At 67.1% G+C, this 20,701-nt stretch overlaps 1 protein-coding gene across 2 annotated transcripts; it reads left to right on the forward strand.

The window, feature by feature from the left end:
* Positions 1–6,183: 6,183 nt before the first annotated feature.
* On the forward strand, positions 6,184–16,182 carry KLF16 (KLF transcription factor 16). Of its 2 annotated transcripts, none has more exons than XM_025456775.3 (2): positions 6,184–6,809; positions 14,027–16,182. In XM_025456775.3, the coding sequence occupies exons 1-2, from the start codon at positions 6,344–6,346 to the stop codon at positions 14,326–14,328; spliced, it is 768 nt and encodes a 255-aa protein (XP_025312560.1). In that variant the 5' UTR covers positions 6,184–6,343; the 3' UTR covers positions 14,329–16,182. The 2 variants fall into 2 exon arrangements, with proteins under 2 accessions (XP_025312560.1, XP_048953622.1); XM_049097665.1 differs by lacking the exon at positions 6,184–6,809 and adding an exon at positions 11,047–12,417.
* Positions 16,183–20,701: the final 4,519 nt, after the last annotated feature.

Below are 20,701 nucleotides of genomic sequence, written 5' to 3' on the forward strand. Positions count from 1 at the left end.
CTCGTTAAAGTCGGGAATGTTGTCCCCTCAGAACCCACAGCTGACGGGTCGCATGTCATCCTAGTTTCACGACACTGCGTGACAGAGGATTCTGAAAGCTCCAGTACTTGTCCCTCCCCTGCCCCTGGGGGGTCACCCGGGCTGGGGCTGCCGTGTCCATAGTGCCCACCCATTGCACGTAAGGGATAAACTAAGGCCAGCAGCTGCGGCCCGTGGGGCCCGGGTCTGGGGCTCACCCTCAGCCTCTGGGGTGGGGGTCGGGCCACACGGGAGCCGTGACGGGGGAAGCCAGTGGTACGTTCCAGGATGCGCCCCCCTTCCTCTCTGCTTGGTATGGCCCATGGGCCAGGCTGCCTGGGAGAAGGGCCAACTTTCGGTTCTCCATTTTGTGGATTTTCCACAACACATGTGTTCACACCCGGCAGCAGCATTGTCCTGCTGCCCAGCAGGCGCCTGAGCACACGCACCGGGCAGGGCGCCCCCGGCTCCCGGACGCCTGATCCGGCTCAGCGGAGACCAGGCCCCCAAGGCCCCGAAGCACCCGGAGACCTGGGGGGACACAGCCTGCGTGGGGGAGACATGTGCACCTGCCTCAGCCCCGCCTGGCCCCTCCGAGGGTCAGGTCTGGACCATGTGGACGCTGCCCCCCCGGGGCCCGGGAGCCCACACTGGACGTCCCCAGGCTCCCCAGCCCCCCAGAGCCAGGCCGTCCACGCGCCTCTCCCTGCCCCTGACGACCCCGCTTCTCCCATCGCCCCGGCCCCCTGGGCTGGTGGGACCCACTCCACGGTCTGTGCCCGTGTCCACCTGAACTACAGGGCCCCGATGTTCTGGAGGGGCCAGACGTGAGATGGGGCCTCTGGTGGGAGCCTCCCCTGAGAGGCCCTGGGCACCCTGATCCAAGGCCCGGGTGCTCCCCCAGGGCCGGGTAACGGGGTGCGGAACCGACCTGGGGGCTGTGGGGCTTGGCAGGTGGGGGTGCCAGCCCAGCATCAGGATCCCCTCCCCTTACATCTCCGAGCTCCCGTCTCAAGCACAATCTCCATGATGACACGGGGCCCCAGGGCTTGCTGTCCCCATGGTCCCCACTTAACAAGAGGGGTCCTGGGCTCCCATGGTGCTCACACCACCTCTGGACACGGCTGTGCCCTGCGGGACCGCGAGCTCTGTGCTGCCAGACCCCCGTGCCTGGCACCAGGCCGAACGCAGACCGAGCCACGTGAGTGCGCGCAGCAGTGCTGTTGAGGCCTGGGGGCTCGGGGCCTGGCTGCCGTCACTCGGCTCAGAGGGGCTGTGCCTGGGGCCACCCCCGGCCCGCACCTCCCCACCCCGTGAGAGGAGATGGGTGGAAGGAAGGTCTTGCTCTCCCTCCGCAGGTCAGGTGGCCACCAGGGGAGCAGGCCTGCCAGACGCTCTGCACCCCGGTTCTCCCACAGCCCCGACCTCCCACCCTAGTAACTGTCCTCGGGTGTCTTCCTTCTTCCCATTAGAAACAGTTGCCACAAGGGGCGCCCAAGTGGGTGGGTCCATGAGGCGCTGGCCTTAGGCCAGGTCGTGACCCCACAGGGTCCTCAGATGGAACCCCAAGTGTCGGGCTCCCTGCTCGGCAGGCAATCAGCTGCTGCCTCTGCCTGGCTTTCCCCCTGCTTGTGTGCACACCCCACCCCCCCGGGCTTTCCTTGTCAAATAAATAAAATAAAAAAACAAAACCCTGCAACAATATACAGACACGCTTGATCCTCTTGGAGTATTTTTGGGGTTCCTTCTTAGGAGTGGAATCGGTGGGTCACAAGGCACAACACTGACAGTTCGACAGGACAGGGGGGTTAAAAAAAAAACCTCTGAGGTGCCTCCAAAGTGAGCTAACACCTCAGCGCAGCTCTTACCACTAAATAGGACCAACCCCTGTGGTCCTCAGAGAGACAAACCACTCTTCAGGTTTGTTTTAAACATTTATTTATTTATTTTTTAAGTAGGCTCCACACCCAGCACGGAGCCCGACGTGGGGCTCGATCTCATGACCCTGGGATCAGATCAAGTCCTGAGCTGAGATCAAGGATCAGACACTCCTCCCACTGAGCCACCCAGGCAGCCGCCTTCATGTTTGCTTTAAAATTTTTATCTTGCGGGTGCCCAGTCGGCTCAGTCCAGGGAGCGTGTGACTCTTGATCTCAGGGTTGTGAGTGCGAGTCCCGCATTGGGCACAGGGATTATTTAAAATTAACATTTTCATCTTGCAGTACTTTGGGGTTTACAGGAAAGAGTCCAGAGTCCAGCCACGTTCACTCACTGCCCTTCTGGTCAACTTCGTGTCAGAAGCAAGAAACGCCAGGTTCCTCGTGTGCATCCAGGTTAAGTGCACCCCAGCCCCTCATCCAATCACCTGGGCTCTTCCACGAATGTCCTTCTCTGTCCCAACAGCCCGCGCACATGTCACCATTTTATCTCCTTAGTCTCTCAAAATCTAGGACACTTGTTCAGTTATTCCGTGTTTTTCATGACCTTGACAGTTTTGGGGAGTGGTCAGATATCCTGTAAGATGTCCCCTACCCCGGCGGAGCTAGACAGGGGTTATGGGTGTTGGGGAAGAACGTGGAGTTGAGCTGAGTCTCGTTGTCACCTGCCATCAAGGGTCCCTGATGCTTCCCCGTGTCACCCTAAGGTTGACCTTGGTCTTGACCACTGGGCTAAGGTGGGGTCAGCTGGGCCTCCCCCTGGCTGCTCTGTTGTTTGTTTTTGTTTAATATTTTATTTGTTTATTCCCAAAAGACACAGAAAGGCAGAGACACAGGCAGAGGGAGAAGCAGGCTCCCTGCAGGGAGCCCGATGCGGGACCCAATCTCCTTGACCCGGGATCACGCCCTGAGCCAAAGGCAGATGCCCAACCCCTGAGCTCCCCAGGTGCCCCTACTGCTCTGTTCTTTGGAAGCGAGTCCCTGAGTCCAACTTACATTTAAGGGGGGGGAGATTTATTTAGAAAATAATTTTTCATATAGAAAAGCCTAGAAATGGACACATGGCCTGTAATTACACTGCTTTGAATCTGCTGGTATTTAAAGAGAACAAAAGGTGTGGAGAGCGTTGCCTGGGTGGGTGGCTTAGTCCATTAAGCCTCCTACTGCATCTCCACTCAGCTCTCGATCTCAGGGTCCTGAGTTCAAACCCTGCGTTGGGCTTCGTGCTGGGTATGGAGCCTACTTTTAAAAATTAAAAAAAAAAAGGGCAGCCCGGGTGGCTCAGTGGTTTAGCGCCTGCTGTTGGCTCAGGGCGTGATCCTGGGGTCCTGGGATTGAGTCCCACATCGGGCTCCCTGCATGGAGCCTGCTTCTCCCTCTGCCTGTGTCTCTGCCTCTCTCTCTCTCTCTGTGTTTCTCATAAATAAATAAAATCTTTTATTTTTTTTATTTTTTTAAAAGATTTTATTTATTTACTCATTAGAGACACACACACAGAGTGTCCTGGCCAGAAGTAGGACTTGATCCCGGGACCCCAGGATCACGCCCTGGGCCAAAGGCAGGTGCTAAACCGCTGAGCCACCCAGGGATCCCCCAATAAATAAAATCTTTTAAAAATAATTTAAAAAAAGGAATAAAATACGCATGGATTCAAAAAAGAGTTGAACGGCAAAGAAAATATTATTAAAAGTACTAAAACAAAAAGTAAAAGTCTTTACTGTCTTAAGACAGGGCTAGCCCGGCGAGTTTACAGGCACACGCATGTTCACATACGTTCACATACATATACACACGCTGCAGCCTGGCTTCTGACCCTGCCCCGTGTGGGGCACCTTCCCTGGGGGCACAGAGGCTGGGGCATCCCTGGGCCACCGGTACCTCCACTCACCTGTGCGTTCCCTCCGTAGCCAGCCACTGCCCCTGCTCTGCCCTGGCCTTGCAGCTGGGTGAGTGCCCCCTGACCCCGCCGGTGCCACCAGGGCAGGTTAGGGGCGGGAAGAAGGGATTGGCTTCGGTGGGGGGGCCCCCTGCGTACTTTCCTCAGACCCTCCGCTGCCTCAGCTCTGGCTTCTACCAGCCCTGGTCCCTTGAAGCGTCTTGGCGGGAACAGAGTAACACAGCAGGGCAGAGCGTGGAGTCCGAGTGGGTGGGGATCTTGGGGCACCAGGGCTGTTACACACGCTGGCTGCCCGGGGTGCTGCCCAGGGTGCGAGCGCACGGGCCCTGGCTGGAGCATGGGCCCCCGACGGGGACTGCTGCCTGCAGAGGGGCCGGCATGGCCCACACGTCTGAGATCCTGGTTATCGCCGGAGTGAAGCCTTGTCCCAGGCCACACAGCCTGCCGGGGACGCCCAGGCCCGCAGCCCTGACCTGTCTCCACACCCACGGGTGGGAAGGCACCGCCTCAGCCATCACCCCACTTCCCGCAGCCCTCTGCCCGCTTGCTGGAGGTTCCTTGCGCTTCAGCTCCCAGTGGGGCTGCCCCCAGCCCCTTCCTGCGCCCACCGGGGCCCTGTCCTGACTCCCCGCTGCCCTGCCCTACGCCTTGGCCCCTGCGTGCACAGTAAACATCCCTGGAAGGGAACGAATGGGTCCTGGCCTCCTTCCTGTCTCGCTGCTTGCCCCGCGCCTGGTGCCTGGTGCGGGCTGTGGGCAGGGGGAGCCTCTGCTGCGTGGACTGGGCAGGGGTGCTGGGGTGCTGGGGACTGGCCCCGGCGGCTCACCTAGGCCTTCAAAGGCACAGGGGGTGCCCCCCACCCCAGGCCGGCAGGAAGGACGACTACCAGCGCCCACCTAGGAAGCCCACCGCCTGGAAAAAGGGACCGGCCTGCCAAAGAGGCTGTTCCTGCTCTGGGCAGCCTCTAGACACTGCGGGTCTCCTCCGCTCAGCCACGTGCGGGGCGGGGGGGGGGGCACGCGGGGGAAAGCCGGGGATGGGGGCGGGGGGGGGGGCGCGCTGGGCAGAGCCGGCCGGGAGTCCGGGATGGGGCCAGGGTCCCGGCGCCGTCCGCAGGCACGCAGAGGCAGCTCCGCTCCCGCTCCCCTCCCGGGAGGCCGCCCGCCACCGCCCGGCCCCCACCGGCGGCCTAGGAAGGGGCGGGGCCGCGGTCGCCGCGGAGAGGGCCACTCTGTCGTCCCACTTCCGCGTGACCCCCGCCCCCCACGGCGGGCTTGGCCGCCCCGGCCGTCGGCGCCCTCGCCACTGAACCACCCGGCCCGGACGTCCCCAGGGCCTCCCGAGTCCAGGCGGCGGGGCGCGATGTCCCCAGCGCCGGGTCCTGGGCAGGGCCGGAAGGCTCCGCCTCGCCGAGGCGCCCCGACCCCACCCGCTCCTCGCCCCGACCCCCGGGCCCCGCTCCGCCTCCGGCCGACACCGGCCCCCCCTACTCCTCGGGGGGTGCGCACAAATGACCCCCAAGGGGGCGCAGGAAGAGGAACGAGCGCAGGTTCTCCGGCGCCGGCTGGGCGGGGCGCCCCAGTCCTCTCGGGCCCAGCCGCGGGCTCCGGGGAGGCGCACGGGGCTCCCGCAGACGGGGGCGAGGGGGCGAGGGGGCAAGGGGCGCGCGGCCAGGCAGGGCCCGGGGCCGGGGAGAGGAGAGGGGGAAGGGTCGCGCACGTGGCCGGGGGGCGGGGCTGGCCGCTTCCGCACCCCCACCCGGCCACGTGGGGCGCGGAGCCCTCCCCCATCCAGAGCGGGGGCGCGCCCCGGGCCAGGGTGGAAGCGTCCGGGGAAGGGGCGGGCTCCCGCCGGCCGCGCGCCCTGGCGTGGGGTGGGCGCGCCCGCGAGGGGGCGGGGCGGCGCCGAGAAGGGAGGGCCGCGCCGGGAGGGGGGGAGGGGCGTGCCGGGAGGGGCGGGGCGCGCCCGGGAGGGAGGGGCGCACCGGGCACGGGCGGAGCTTGCCGGCGTGGGGAGGGGGTGCTCCGAGGAGCCCACGGGGGCGCGCGCCGCAGGCCCCAAAGGCGGGGTCTCGGGCTGGGGGCCCCGCGTGGGGAGGGCGCGCTCCGGGAAGCAGGCGGGGACGCGCTCCGGGCGGAGTGGGCGCGACGGGGGCGGCTCCTGCGGCCCAGACCCCGCCCTCGGCGGCCGCGCGCGGCGGGCAGGGCGGCGGAGGGCGCGCCGGGCGGGGGGCGTGGCCGTGCGCCCCGAGGGGGCGTCCTCCGGGCGGGGCGGGCCGCGGCCGCCCCCGCGGGCTCCGGTGCGTCAGGGCGCGTCAGGCGGGGCGGGGCGGGCCGAGCGCGGGCGGCGGCGGCGGCGGCGCGCGCCGGCCTCCTCCTCCTCCTCCTCCTCCTCCGCCTCCCGCACTCGAGCAGCCGCCGCCGGCCGGACGGGCACCGCTCCCGCCGCCTCCTCTCTGCCCGCTCGCCCGCGCCGCGCGCCCTTGCCCGGCATGTCGGCGGCCGTGGCGTGCGTGGATTACTTCGCTGCCGACGTGCTCATGGCCATCTCCTCGGGCGCCGTGGTGCACCGCGGGCGGCCGGGCCCCGAGGGCGCGGGCCCCGCCGCCGGCTTGGAGGTGCGCGCGCCGCGCCGCGAGGCTGCCCCGCCCGGGCCCCCGGGCCCGCCGCCGCCGCCCCCCGCCGCCTCCGGCCCGGGCCCCGCCGCCGCCGCCGCCGCCGCCGCCGCGCCCCACCTGCTGGCCGCCAGCATCCTGGCCGACCTGCGCAGCGGGCCCGGCGCCGCCCCGGGGGGCGCCTCGCCCGCCTCCTCGTCCTCGGCCGCCTCGTCCCCGTCCTCTGGCCGCGCCCCCGGCGCCGCGCCCGCCGCCGCCAAGAGCCACCGCTGCCCCTTCCCGGGCTGCGCCAAGGCGTACTACAAGTCCTCGCACCTCAAGTCGCACCTGCGGACGCACACAGGTGAGCCCCGGCGCCCCGGCCCGCGCGCGCGGCCCCCCGCGCCCCGCCCCCTCCGGGACCCCCAAACTGCGTGGCGCGTGGGGGGCGGGGAGGGGGGCGCGCCCGGGCCGCCGCCGCGCCGCCGGGAGGGCGGGGCCTCGGTGGGTGGGGCGCGCGCAGGGGGCGTGGCGGCCACGCGGTCGGGCGGCGCGCGGTTGGCGGGCGGGACGGTGGGGCCGCGGGGCGCGCGGCGCGGCGGGGTCCGTGGGCGGCCCCGGGGCGCCGGGCCGTCCCCTCCCCCGCGGCCCCGTTTCTCTCTTCTGTCCTGGCGCGTTCGTGTCTGCGGAGGGGACACCGCGGCGGGGGCGCGCAGCTCGCGGGTTGCGCCGTCTCCCGGCCCCTGCCTCGGTTTCCCCGTCCGTGGAGCGGGGGAGGAGCCGCGAGGCCGCCTCCGGGGTGGCAGCGAGGATCCGCCCCGGCAGGCAGCAGAGCGCCTGGAGCGGGGGCCGGGCTGGGGGCGCTCCCCGCGATTCTTGTTTTTAATAAGGCGGGGGGCGGGGCTGGGAGTGCGCGCCGGGGCGGGGGGGGGGGCGGCCTCCAGGGAGTCAGGTCCTCGCGGTAGGTGGCAGGGAGGATTCAGCGACCCTTGTCATCCTCCTTGTTCTCCTGCGGGTGCCCCATCGTGCACCCTGAGGGTTTGGGTGGGGGCTCGGGGAAGGTGGGCCTCGGTGCCTGGCCAGGGCGCGAGGATTGAGGGGGGTCCTGCCCTCCGGGAAGGGCAGGGGAGCAGGGGTGGGCGTCTGGGCACGGGCTGGGAGGATGCACTCGGGTTCCAGCTCTGCCGCTTCCAGGCCCGTGACCAACTGCGGGCCTCAGTGTTTTCATCTGTGTAAAGGGTGTGTGGGCTCTGCCTTCCGAGGGTGGCTGCGGGGGTCGTGAGCAGCCCTGGTGCTGTGGATGCTCCAGTTGTATAGAGGGTTCAAGAAAGCAGGCTGGCCCTAGGGTGTGGTGGGGACGCAGCCTGGGCAGCCCCAGGCCCCTTGCACGGCCTCCCATGCCAGGCAGGCAACCTCGGGCTGCGCGCCTGTCTCCTGGGCTACCCTCATCCCTGTCCACGGGGCCTAGATGCTCTGCCCCACTTGTGGACACACGAGAGGGCAGCACAGCCAGGGCCGACGTGGGGTGGCATCACCGTGTCCTCCTGGAGCCCCCGTCTTCCCTGAGCCGCAGTGAGGTGTGTGTGTCTGTGGGAAGGATGTCTGGAGTCCCTGAGATGGGGGGGGGCTCTCTCTGGGGCTCGGGGGAGATATTCCTTCCTGGGAGGGGGGGCACTGGGGTCTGAGCAGGGCCCCGCTGGCCCGTCTGAGTGCAGGGGTGCCGCGGTGGGAGGCTGGCCGGAGAGGGACCGCAACCCTCCTGTCGTCCCGCATCTGTCCTGTCACCAGTCCTCGCTAGTTGTCGGATGGTGAGCCACCCCCCCGACCCCCACCACCACCACCCCCCACCCCACCCCCGGTGTCATGATTTGTTTTTCCCTCTTCTGGGTCCTGTCCAAGTTTCTGGTGGGCAGAAGGGGGCGGCCAGGCCACCTCCCAGCTCGAATCCCGGGAGGCGTTTCTGCGGGGTGTCCCTGAATCCTGCGGACCCTTGTGGGTCCAGCAGTGGGGGCGCCTCTCTCCACGTTGCCGCTCATGTTTTAAATGAGGAATTGAGGTTCTTCAGCCGGGCCGGGGGTGTCCGGGGGGGCGCCATCCCTGCTGGGTCCCTAGTCCCCGGGGAGCCGTGGCTCTGGGGTCCTGTGTGTGAGCCCCCTTTGTGCTGTGGCGGGGGAACCCAGAGGGCGCAGCTCCCGGCCGGCTGCTGCCAGGGAGGTTGGAAGTCCTGACGTGGGCGCCCTGGGCGCTCTTTCCCGAGGGTTCCAGGCACCCGTGTTCTTGAGACCGTGCGCTCAGCGTCTCCGCCACCCCCAGGGCTATGAGGCCTAAAGGCCCTTTTCGGCGTTTTTGGTCCTGGTAGAGGGGACGGTGCCCTTCTGCCCGGCTGGGCGCCACGTCCCAAGGCCAGCGTGGTGCAGCCCACTGCCAGGGACGGGCCTGGCGACAGATTGATGAGGAACGGTGACCTGAGGTCAGCTGGGTCACCCGCAGAGGGCCCTGGGGAGAGCGCCCTGCCTTCCCTTCTTGCCTGAGGACCCCTCTTTGTGAAGGGAACCTGTCCAGCCTCGCCCCGTTCTACAGAGGAGCAGACCGAGGCGTGGAGCAGGGCCTGGCCAGAGCCGAGTGTGGCACCCCGTGTCCCCGCTCCGTGTGGCACCGGGGGGGTGGTGAGGCCGGGTGGGCCATGGGCCCTTCGGCGGGGCCACCAGCTGCAGGGGCAGGGCTGCCGTGTGGTCCCCCAGGTCTGGCCTGCAGCCCCAGTGTGGAGCTCTCCTGTGCGGGGTGGGGCGGGACTTTAGAAGCTTCAGGAAAAGTTGACGCTGTAGCTATGGAGACGGAGAGAGGAGAGATGGGGCGGGGGCGGAGGAGAGGCTGCCTGTCTACTCCCTGCTCTCCCAACCTCCACATCCCTGTCCTGCCCTGGAGCCCCCGCCGGTGCCAGTGCCGGTGCCGAGCAGGCGGCAAGCCGTGTGCCTCCCGGGGTCTCAGGCTCCTTCCAGGCCCGAGGGAGCTCGGATGTGGACGTGGAGCTTCTAGGCCAAGGTCTGATCCCCAGGGCCCAGCCTTCTCTGCGGGCGTCCAGGCACGTGGGGGCTTCAGCAGCATCGCTGGCCACACCCACTCGGTGCAGAAACCTCCCCAGTTGTGACAGTGACAAGTGCCCCCTGAGGGAGTTGCAGGCTCACTGCCAGGCGAGACCCCCGGTTTTCCTCTAAAACCTTGTCTTCTGAAGTTTGAGGACCATTAGGTGAGCACGTAGTGTGTGCAGGGTACTGTGGGGACAAGGCAGCCCTTGGGCCCCAGGGCTGGGCCTACGGAAGGAGGTGACAACAGCAGGGATGGAGAAGAGGCCTCTCCTGGTGATGCCGAGGGGTCCTGTGGGGCGGGAAGGGGTGTGTCCCGGGACAGGGGACTGTATGTACCCTGGCTGCAGGGGCTGGTGGTAAGGGCCCTGGGGCCTGAGTTTTGAGGATGAGGTGTGAGGTGGGGAGGGTCAGAGCAGGTGAAGGGTTCCATTTAATCCCAGGGCAGGGTGGAGGGTGGGCAGGAAGGCAGGCCCGGCTTTGCAGAGGAAAATCCGTTTATGGAGCAGGGATTAGGGTCCCTGGAGAGGAGTTGAGGAGGGCAGGCTGTCGGCCTGGGAGGGAGAGGGTGGGCCAGCCCACAGACTTGGGTGCAAGGAAGAAGCCCCAGGGCACGGAGGGTGGGAGGCGGCCTGGGCAAACCCTAGTGTTTCTGAGCAGCCTGAGAGGGGCAAGGCGGCAGCGGCAGTGTTCTTGGCTGAAGAGAGCCCCAGGGGAGAGGCAGATGGGGAAACTGAGGCCCAATGGGGCGATAGCCACAGCCCTCCGAGGGCTGAGTGGGCAGCAGACCCTCCCCTCCTGCCCCCGGCAGCGCAGGGAGCTCCTTTAGGGACAGGTGGGCCCAGGGCACTGGTGGCCTGGAGGGGGGGCAGGGAAGGGCAGTGCCAGGCCTGGGGGGTGGGAGTGGCCTGTGAGCTCCACCTAACCTCCAGCAGGCAGAGTGCAGCTGGAACTGGGGAGTGGGGGAGGGCCCCCAACATTGTGGGGGGCGATAACCACCCCCCACCCAGGCTCCCTGATAAAGCTGGCCCAGATGGCCTGGAAGCTGGCGGATGATACCAGTGCGAGGAGCTGGCTTCCCTGGGCGTGAGGGGGGTGGGGGGTGGGGGGCGGCCTTTAACCGCGGCCCCGGGCTGTTCCAGGGCAGCAGGTCTCCTGTCACACGTGCTGGGGGGCGGGGAGGGGGCTGTGGCAGTCGTCACCCCTCACCGCAGGCTCGGCGAGCCCCTGTGCCAGACGCCAGTCTGGGTGGGCGGCGGGCCGAGGCAGTGTGGGCCTTGGAGGGGACGGGCTGCAGGGGCCGGGCTTCTGAAGAATCGGAGGGGACAGCAGCTCATGGGGTGGGGGGAGCAAGATGATGGACGACCGCTGCTGCGGCCGGACTCTGCCCGGAGACCCCGGGGGTGCCCATGGCATGTGCGGCCTGTGCCGCCAGGTGAGGGGGCGGGTACCTAGGAGAGGCCACGCACAAGGTCAGAGAAGCTGAGAAAGGAGACAGTGGGGTGCAGCACCTGGGGTGGGAGAGGAGGTGCTGGGGAGAGGGATGGTGGTGGGGCTGCCGAGAAGCCCAGGGACGGTGAGGGGACCCAGGTAATCCTTTTGGCTTTGATCTCGGCTCAGGGAGTCGCCCTGGGAGGTTTTGGGGCACAGCACACGCTGGGTGGCTCAGCCACAGCTGACGGCCACTGCGTGAGTCCGGGCGAGAGGGCCGGAGTCCCAAGCTGCCGTGGGGGCTGGCGGTGGCGGGAAGGGGCTACTGGTGGGGTTCGCTGCCAGGGACCATGCAGGCCAAGACCAGGGCTTCAGGTGGGCCAGGAGGTGCCCGCCTCAGGTTGCCATGGCAACAGCACAGCGATTGAAAGGAGAAGGTGGGGGAGGTGGAAAGCCCTGGGTGTGCGGGGGAGGGGGCAGGCCGGGGCCAGGGGCTGGCTCGGGGCTGCAGCATCAGACTCCTGGTCTCAGGGTGACGAGTTCCGGCCCGCGGTGGGTGTGGGGAGGACTTCGGGCACCCGAGCACCTGCGGGTGGACCGTGCCCTGCTCTTCGGACCTCCGCAGCTTTCCAGCCTGTCTGCTGCACCCCTCAACTGCTCCTTGGGCGTTCTCGGGACTCCTCGGGCCTCTTCCTGGAGCCCCTGGCGCTCCCTGCCCTCCGCAGCAGCCTCCCCGTGCTCCTCGGGCCACCTGGTAGGGGGCATTCGTGGAGGTCAGCTGCGGTCACATGTTTCTCTGTCCCCGTCAGGATGACCTCAGGAGGTCGCGGGGAAGGCTGGCTGTCCAGCCAGGCTGGAGGGCCCGCACCCCCGGGGCGGCCAAGCGGTCCTGGCCCAGGTGGCTCCCTCGTGTTACCCGCATCAGGTCCCCAGGACCTCTTGGCCTGTATGTCTCGGAGCCTGCTTGGCACCGCGGTGACGCCAGCTGCCCCCCGGGTCACCCCAGCCCAGCCCGAGTCAAAAGGTCACGTCCTCGGCTGTGGCCTCTGAGCCTCCTGGGCGCCCCCCACCGTGGGAGGGGAGGCGGGTGTCCGCGGGCTGGGCCTGCACCGGGGCCACCCACGTGCGCACGTGAGCTCCCGGGAGGGCGTGGGGCGGGGCCGGGAGTCGCCCCCCCAGCGGAGGGGCCACGTGAGCCAGCCGGCCGCTGTCCCCGGGCTACGTGCGGCAGCTGTGTTCCGGCGCCGCGTGCGCCCGCTCCTGCAGCTCCTGCAACCTGCTGGCGGCGGAGGGGAGGAGGGGCGGCGGGGGAGGGAGCCCGCGGCCCTGCCGGTCCCCTGCGCCCTGCAAGATGGCGACAGCGCCCGCCACCGCCGCGACCCGGGCCGCCAGCCGGGCCCTTCCCTGGACCTGTCCCCCGCCCCCAGGATTGTTCCAGGGAAGGCGCGCGCTCCCGAGGTCTGGCGCACAGTCGTGTGAGCGCCCCTGCCCCCTCCCCCCGCAGGTGACACTGGCACACGGGTCACAGCCTCCTGGCAGGGCGCCCGCAGGGGGGCACTGGCGGCCGGGAGCCCCGCTCCTGCCGTGGTGCTGGGGGTGCTGGGGGTGGCGGCAGCAGGGAGGGGCAGGGAGCGCTCGGTGCAGCTCTTCCCTGGGCCCTGGGGGGCAGGAGCGCCCTGCCTCTCCCGCCCGTCACCGCGGGGCAGCCCCTTAGCTTTCGAGCAGGGGTGTCACTGCGTCACCCTGGGGGTCCAGGCCCCGCCCCCGCGGCGCTGTCCTGCCTGCCAGGCCTGGTTACCTCTAGGCCCCCCTGGGGCCTGTGTGTGTGGGGGGGGCCTTGCTCAGGTCCCAGGCGGAGCACCCCTCTGGGAACGCTCCCAGGGTCGCCCTGAGTCCCCACAGCGCCCAGCGCGGCCCAGTGTGTAACCCGCGGGTGCCCAGCCTGAGCGCGTGGCTGCCCCGGAGCCCGCCCGCTGCCTTTGTCCGGCCCCGTCCAGTGCCACCAAGGGTGTTGCACGGGGCGGTGGGCGCCGCGACTCTCGGGGCCACGTTCTGCCCACCCCCCCACCACACCCCCTCCCAACTCCTGGGTGAAGGGCGGCTGGGGAGTCCAGGGTCCCAGGGGTGCAAGCTGCGGGATCCTCGCGGCCTCTGGTCCTGGGCCCTGGGGGGGGCCCTCGGTGCACCCAGCCTGAAGGTGGGCCCTGGGCGCCCCCGGGTCCGCCGGGAAGGTGCTGACAGCGCTCGCTGGGTCGGGCTGAACCCTTTGGGGCCCAGACGGGGGGGGGGCGGAGGGGGGGAAGCAGTGGGGGGACAGACACTCGGGGCTGGCGGAGGCAGCTCGGGGCAGGATGGGCGAGGCCGGCCTGGGAGGTGGGAGGGGTCTGCGGAGGAAGTCGCTGGGTGAAGGCCCGCCCCGCCCGCCCGCCCCTCCCCGCTGTCTGTTCCGTGGGGGCGGGGTGAGGCCGGTGGCGCCGTGCAGGCCCTCCCCTTCCTGGCCCCGCTGTGACATGCCGGGGACAGCCTCTGCCGGGGTCTTGTGTCATTTTCCCCCACCCCCGCGCCGGTCTGTGGGGCTGCAGGTGGCCCCGGGGCCCTTCACGTGTCCCTGCAGCTATAGAGGGGCCCAAGGGTCCGTGGGCGGATCCGGCGTGGGAATCTGCCCAGACACCCCCCTCCACCCGCCCTTGCACCGAGGTGGTCATTTTCACAAGGAGAGGGTTGCTGGGGTGGCGAACCCCCAGAGCCTCCTGCATGCCCCGCGGGACAGCGGGGGTGGGGACAGCAGGACCCATTTGCATGGGGAGAAGCCCCGCTGAGCGGCACCTGTGCCCTGGGGGTGCGCCCGCTCGCCGTGGGCTTCCTGCAGGTTCCGAGGCGGCAGGGGGCAGGGCCGCTCGTAGGGGCTTTTCTTTGCACAGTGACACGTTTTCAGTTCTCGCCCAGAGCGCAGCCCCCAGCACGGTGGGGGGGGGGGGGGACAATGCCCAGGACCCCAGGGATCTGCCGAGACCGCCGTGCGCTGACGGCTCCTGTCTGTCTGTCTGTCTCCCCTCTCTCTGCCCAGGCGAACGGCCCTTTGCCTGCGACTGGCCGGGCTGCGACAAGAAGTTCGCGCGCTCCGACGAGCTGGCGCGCCACCACCGGACCCACACCGGCGAGAAGCGCTTCCCCTGCCCGCTCTGCTCCAAGCGCTTCACCCGCAGCGACCACCTGACCAAGCACGCGCGCCGCCACCCCGGCTTCCGGCCCGACCTGCTCCGCCGCCCCGGCGCCCGCAGCACCTCGCCCAGCGACTCGCTGCCCTGCAGCCTGGCCGGCAGCCCCGCGCCCAGCCCCGCGCCCAGCCCCGCGCCCTCCGGCCTGTAGGGCCCTGGCCCAGCCCTCCCTGCCGCACCCCTGCTGGGCCTGGGCCCCGAGCACCAGCAAAACGCCCGCTGGCCACAGCCAGGGGCCGGCCACGGCGCACTGGACCGCAGGTGGCCCGGGAGGGGGGCGCCGGTCTGTAAATAGCCGTGTTGGATAACTCTTCCTCTGTGTTAACCAGGAACCCCGGGGCGGCCAGCAGGCGCTCCCCTCCCCCCGCCGCCACCGCCCAGCCTCGGAGAGGGTGGGTGTGGGGGGGCGCGGCCCAGGAGGGGTGCACCTAAGCAGTGCTCAGACTTGGCCCCCTAGCCCCCCTCTCCAGGTAGGGACGACGTGTTCAAAGAGCCATAGGTGAACCAGGGGTCACCGCGGCCCCCCACCCCCACCCCACTGAAAGCCATTGGAGATGTTCAGGGATCCGGGGTGTGGCTCCGGCCGCCCCCATCCGGGTACTCAATCTCAGGTGTCCACAGGTTCTCCCCTGCCACCCAGCTCCCCGGCAGGGGGCGGGAGGGCAGCTGGGAGGCAGGGAGGGGGGGAGGCAGGAGGGTCCAGGTTTTGCTCCTAAGACAGGGGTAGGGAGGGGGAGAGACGGGTTCTTCCAAAGAGCATGTGACTCACACGGAGGGGAGGTGGATACCGGGCTGCGCTGCAGCAAATGCCTACTTATTTATTTTCCTCTGTCTCTGCTGGTAGGAGGGGGCGTCAGCGAGCGGCCCCCGTGGGTGGGTGGATGTGAGTGTGAGTGAGGCCCGCTCCTGGCAGGGCACAGTCCCCAACTTTGGCCTTCCACAGCATCGCGTGACAATCAGTCCCTCCGTTGGGACCAGGACAGCCATCGAGCATCAGGCGCCCCTTCCCGGCAGGTGGAGGCCCGGGGCCGGCTCCATCCTGCCACCAGCCCTTCTTCCTGGCGGGTGCCCCTGGACGGAGGTCGAGGGCCTGCCTGCAGGGCAGGAAGCGCGAGGGCTGACCCCTGAACCCCGTGGGATAGCTCGTTTTTTTGGACCGGGTAAAATATTTTTTCAGGCCCCAATCCCTTTCTTGATCTGGGCCCCGTGGGTGGTCCGTTGTCCTCAGGGGGTGTGGGTGTTGGGGGAAGGTCTGCGGGACCTGAACGGGGTGTGCAGGGGTGAGCCCCGTGGCCTCTCCTGGGGTCTTCCCGCTGTGGCTCTGGTTGTATTTCACTCTGGACAGGGACTGAGGACCCCCCGCCCTAGAAGGGGGAGGACCCCTCCCCGTCCCTGGGCTGTGTCCTGCTCTTGGCTGCCGGAGCTTTGTGGTCCCGACGCGGGTTCCAGGACCTTTCTGTCTCCCCTTTGAGGGCTGGTGGCGTTGGTGTAGACTGGACCCGGCCTGGCAGGATCCAGGGATGGGTGCCTGGGGTCCTGGGGAGGGGGCCAGGGAAGGCCCCCGTTTTGCAGCAGCGCTGGGAAGGGTCTCGTTGGCCAGTCTTGGGGGGGGGGGATCCTTGCCCGGCGGGCCCGTCTGTGCCCACACCTTCCTTCCCAGCGCCCGGCGAGATGCCTTAGTCTGCGGGGGCAGGCTGGGGTCCCCTTTCCCCCTGTGTCTTATGGACGTCCTCTGGATCGTCCCATCCCTGGCTGGTGCCTCTCACAGAAGGGGGACCGTGGGTCCGGGGGCCCAGGAGGCTGAGGACGCGTCCAGGGGCCTGGAGAGACCCGTGCCCCTCCTCCCCCAAGGAGCTCGGGGCCACTGGGACCTGGTTGCAGCCTCTGAGCTGTGGCATCGCGAGGGGGGAGGGGGAGGGGCTCCCAGGGACTCGTGCTTTCAGGTGACCCCCCCCCCCTGCCTGGCCTCTTCCTTGTATTTAATTAAACCCTTTTTTAAACCCGACTCTGGTGTCTGCGTCGTTTTTGCCTCCTCTGCCTGGAGTCCCTGTGGCCCGGGTCACCGGCCCCCTCCTGGGGACGCGCGTAGCCCCCGCGGCCCTAAGGCCCCGCGGGAGGGGGCTGCCGCCCCGCGCCACCCACGCCCTCGCAGCTGCGCCCCCTCCCGCTCGTTACCCGGCAACCGCGGTGACACTGCGCCCGCCCCCTCCCGCACCCCGCCCCCGCCCGAGCTGGGGAGCCGCGCCTCCCCAGGGCCTGGGACCCCGCCCTCCGCCTGTCCCTGGAGGGGGCTGCACGGGGGGGGGGGGGGGCGGTGACCGCAGGGGGCCCACAGGCCGGCAGGGCCCTCGCCCCTGCTCCGGAGGCCGCCTAGTCGCACCCCCCTAACCCGTGCTTCACTTCTCCCCCTTTGCGCCCCGCAGGCCCGCGGACATTGCTCCTCGGGCCCCTGTCCTACTGGCCCCCTCCCTCTCCAGCTGCCTTTTCCGCCCCTTGGGGAGAGTCCCTGGAATTCGGGGCGCACGCACGCAGCCCCCCCTCCCGCCTCTCGGACACGGTCCCACGGGCTCCGAACAGCCCGAGGGGGTCCCCTCCTACCGTCTGGGCGCTCCCCGGTCACGCGGCCTCGGGACCCCTGACTCTCCCGGGTCCCCCCAACCGCGGGCTCCGGCCCCCCTAGCAGGCGCACACCTCCGGTGGTGCCCACGACACCCGCGAGGCCTCACCATCGGCTCCAGGCTGCCACTGGCACCTCCGCCCTACCAGGCGCGCAGGCCCAAATCCTTGGGGTCACCCGACCTTGACCCCGGCTGGCCCCCCACAGCCATTCCTCCTGTACGTCTCCCCAATCGGCCCACTTGCACCCCGTCCTGCGCCGCCGCTCTGCCCACCCGGGCCGGGCAGTGTCCTCCCCCTGGTCCCTCTGGGCGCGCGTCCCCGCCGTCCCCGCCCAGTCCGCTCTTCCCGCGGCGGCCACCGGGGGGCGCCCTTCAGGTCCCGCCCCCCTCCCCTACCGCCTGCCTGGGGGAAAGCCCGGGGCCCACCAGCGTCCCCGAGGCCCTGTGCGGCCTGCCCCCATCCCCCGCCCTGCACTCCTCCTCTCCCACGTGCTCTCTCTGCTCCAGCCACGCGGATCTCCTCTCTGTTCCTCCACCACGCAGCCCCGGTGCTGCCCCAGGGCCTTTGCACAGGCTGTGCCGCTGCCTGGGCTGCCCTCCCCCTCTTGACCTTCTTCAGAACTGCTCATATCGCACCCTCCCTGCCCAGACTGCTAGGTGGGCCGCCTCTTCTCAGTCTATGCCCTGTACCGGACACTCTCCTCCCCAGCACTGGGGTCACGCTACCTCAGGCATTTCCAGCTGTCTGCCTCCGCGGCCTAGAGCCACCTCCACCAGGGTGGGGATCTTTCCCTGGTTCGCCCACGTTTCCAGCAGCGGGTCTGGCACGTGTGGGTACTCGGTGAGTATTTGCCCCGTGGATGGCCACGGCCAGGGAGCATGGATGGAGACTAGGTGGGCTCGCAGGGGCACCTGGCTTCGCCCCACACGCCCCGGGGCCTGCCTCCCTGTCGCCGGTGTTGATGGGTGTTGGGGGACCCCTGTGTGGGGGCCCAAGGCAATCAACCGCCGGTGGCCCCAGGGGCCAACTGTTCACAGAACGGCTGGGACTTGCCTTGTTTATGCGACATCTCCCCGGGTCTTAAACCTGGGCGACCAACAAATCTGCGTCGTTTGAAAAACTCGTTCTCAAAAAAAAAAAACTCCTGGTGCCCAGACACACACTGAAAACACACGCACGCACGTCCGCAGCTGCACAATGCCTGGAGGTGTGACAGCTCAGGTGCCCTTCGACAGATGAACGGACACGCAGGACGTGGGCCATGTTCCCATGGGCACGTCCCCGGCCTCCAAGCAGGAGCGAGGCCCCCACACGCCCCAGGGACGGACCCCAAGTTCCCGATGCTCAGGGAGGGCACCAGACACAGGAGGCCCCATGGGGTGGGAGTCCACGTGTGTGACACGTCCAGGACGGGCTCGTCCACGCACGGGGAAGGGGCTGGGGGGTGATGGAGCAGTGACCACTGATGGGGACGGGGTTTCTTTTTGGTTTCAAAATATTCTGGAATGACATAGAGGTGACAGTTGCGCAGAATAGCAAATGTACCAAATGCCGCTGAATTTTCACTTCTAGAATGGTTACCTTTGGAGGCGCAAGGCTGGCTCGGAGCACGTGACGCCTGATCTCAGGGCCGTGAGTTCATGCCGCACAGGGGCTGTAGAGATTACTTAAAAATAAAATCTTTTAGGGGATCCCCGGGTGGCGCAGTGGTTTGGTGCCTGCCTTTGGTCCAGGGCGTGATCCTGGAGTCCCAGGATCGAATCCCGCATTGGGCTCCCAGCATGGAGCCTGCTTCTCCCTCTGCCTGTGTCTCTGCCTCTCTCTCTCTCTCTCTCTCTCTCTCTCTCCCTCTCTAGGTCTATCATGAATAAATAAATAAAATATTTAAAAAAATAATAAAGTAATTAATTTTGTTAATGTGAACTTCCTCTAAATAAAACAAAGGAACAATCCACTGAGTGGAATAAAGCCCGGGGGGACCCTGCCTTCCATCCGCCTCTGCCTGCGGTTCTTGTTGTCCCCACCAGAGTCTAAGCCCAGGGGGCATGTGTCACATGCAGTCCTCTGCATCCCCCTTAGAGTAGAGGCCATGCTCATTGCATCACAGTCATTGACCCATTTTACAGAGACGCGTCGTAGCCCCCGTGTCCGGCTGGGTGCCGACCCTGAGGTCCCGGGTCGGTGAGTGCACCGCTGGCAGGTGAGAATGAAATCCCCACGTGGTCGAAAGCGGGGCCTGCGGGGCTGTGGGGTGCCGGTGCGCGTCCCGGGGAGCCAGGGGAGTGTCGCGGGAAGAAATCCACCTGCGTCCTTCACTGCGACCCGTGTGGCTCCCCACGCCCTCCTGCCTCGGACAAGGACCTTCACGCAGTCACAGCCCCAAGCTCTCCTGCCTGGGTGCCTGTGCAAGAGAGTCCTAGGCAGGGGGGCCTGGGGGACTCATTTGGTTGAGCCTTAGTCCCAGGTCATAATCCCGGGGTCCTGGGTCGAGCCCCACGTCGGGCACCCTGCTCAGGGGGGAGCCTGCTTCTCCGTCTGCCTCTGCTGCTCCCCCTCAGCTCAGGCTCTGTCTTGCGCTTTCTCTCTACTAACTAAATAAAATCTTTAAACAAAAGAAAGTCTCATGCCTAGAACCCCCCCACAACCCCCCCACACCCCCCGCAATACTGCACGCAGCCTTCCACTGTCAACACTCACTGCATTGCAAACCAGGGACTCTTGCTGATAGGCCCGTCGAGGCAAGAGGTCTCTGCCCCAGGGCTCACTGGCTAGCCAGAAGACATTTTTGTTTTTTGTTTTTGTTTTGTTTTGTTTTGTTTTTGTTAAAGATTTCATTTATTTATTCATGAGAGACACATGGAGAGGCAGAGACACAGGCAGAGGGAGAAGCAGGCTCCATGCAGGGAGCCCGACGTGGGACTCGGTCCAGGGTCTCCAGGATCACGCCCTGGGCTGAAGGCGGCGCTAAACCGCTGAGCCTCCCAGGGGTCCCCAGAAGACAGATTTTGGACAAAAAATTAGATTGTGTCCTCTGGAGCAGTCATCTCTGACCCTCTCCATCCCACCTGCCCTCCATCACTGTACCGCTTAGTTATTTTGTAATTGTGGTAAAAATACGTCACATAAAATGTTCATTGTAACCGTCTCTGAGGGCAGTTCAGGGCACGGAGCACTCACCCCGCCGTGCACCCCCCACCCACCCCCATCTCCAGAACCTTCCATCTCCCCACACGGAGGCCCCTTCCCAGGAAGCACTGACACCCCGCCCCCAGCTCCCACCACCTCCTCTCTGTCTCTGTGGACGGGCCTCTTCTGGGGACCTCCTGGGAGTGGGGTCCTGCAGGAGGCGTCCTTCTGGTTCTGGGTCCCCTCCCTGAGCCCGATGTCCTTGGGGTCCGTCCACGTGGGGACAGGTGTCCGGGCCCCTTCCTTTCTTCTTCGGTGAATAGTAACAGTCCATTAGCTGGATCTACATTCTGTGCATCCAGTCACCCGTTGATAGATACGGCTGTTCCCCCTCCTTGGCTACTGTGAATCCTGCTGCTGTGAACAGGGGTGCGCACATAACTCTTCGGGACCCTGCTTTCCATGCTCTCCAATATGCACCCAGAAGTGGGATTGCTGTGTCATATGGTAGTTCTAGCTTTGGACTTTTTGAGGACCCTCCATCCTGTGTTGCAGACTGGCTGCAGCATTTTGTAATCCCACCATCAAGCAATGGGTCAGTCTCAAAAAATTTTTAAGTAAATGCTATGGCCAACCCGGGGCTCGAACTCACCATCCTGAGATCAAGAGTCACAGGGCCCGTGGACTGAGCCCACCTGACACCCCATTCTCAATATTTCGTTAGGATGTTGGCCTTCCCCACCAGGCTGTGAGCCTGCCCTCGGCCCACCTTGTCCCTG

The sequence above is a fragment of the Canis lupus genome, chromosome 20, assembly GCF_003254725.2.
Source record: "Canis lupus dingo isolate Sandy chromosome 20, ASM325472v2, whole genome shotgun sequence".
NCBI lineage: Eukaryota > Metazoa > Chordata > Mammalia > Carnivora > Canidae > Canis > Canis lupus.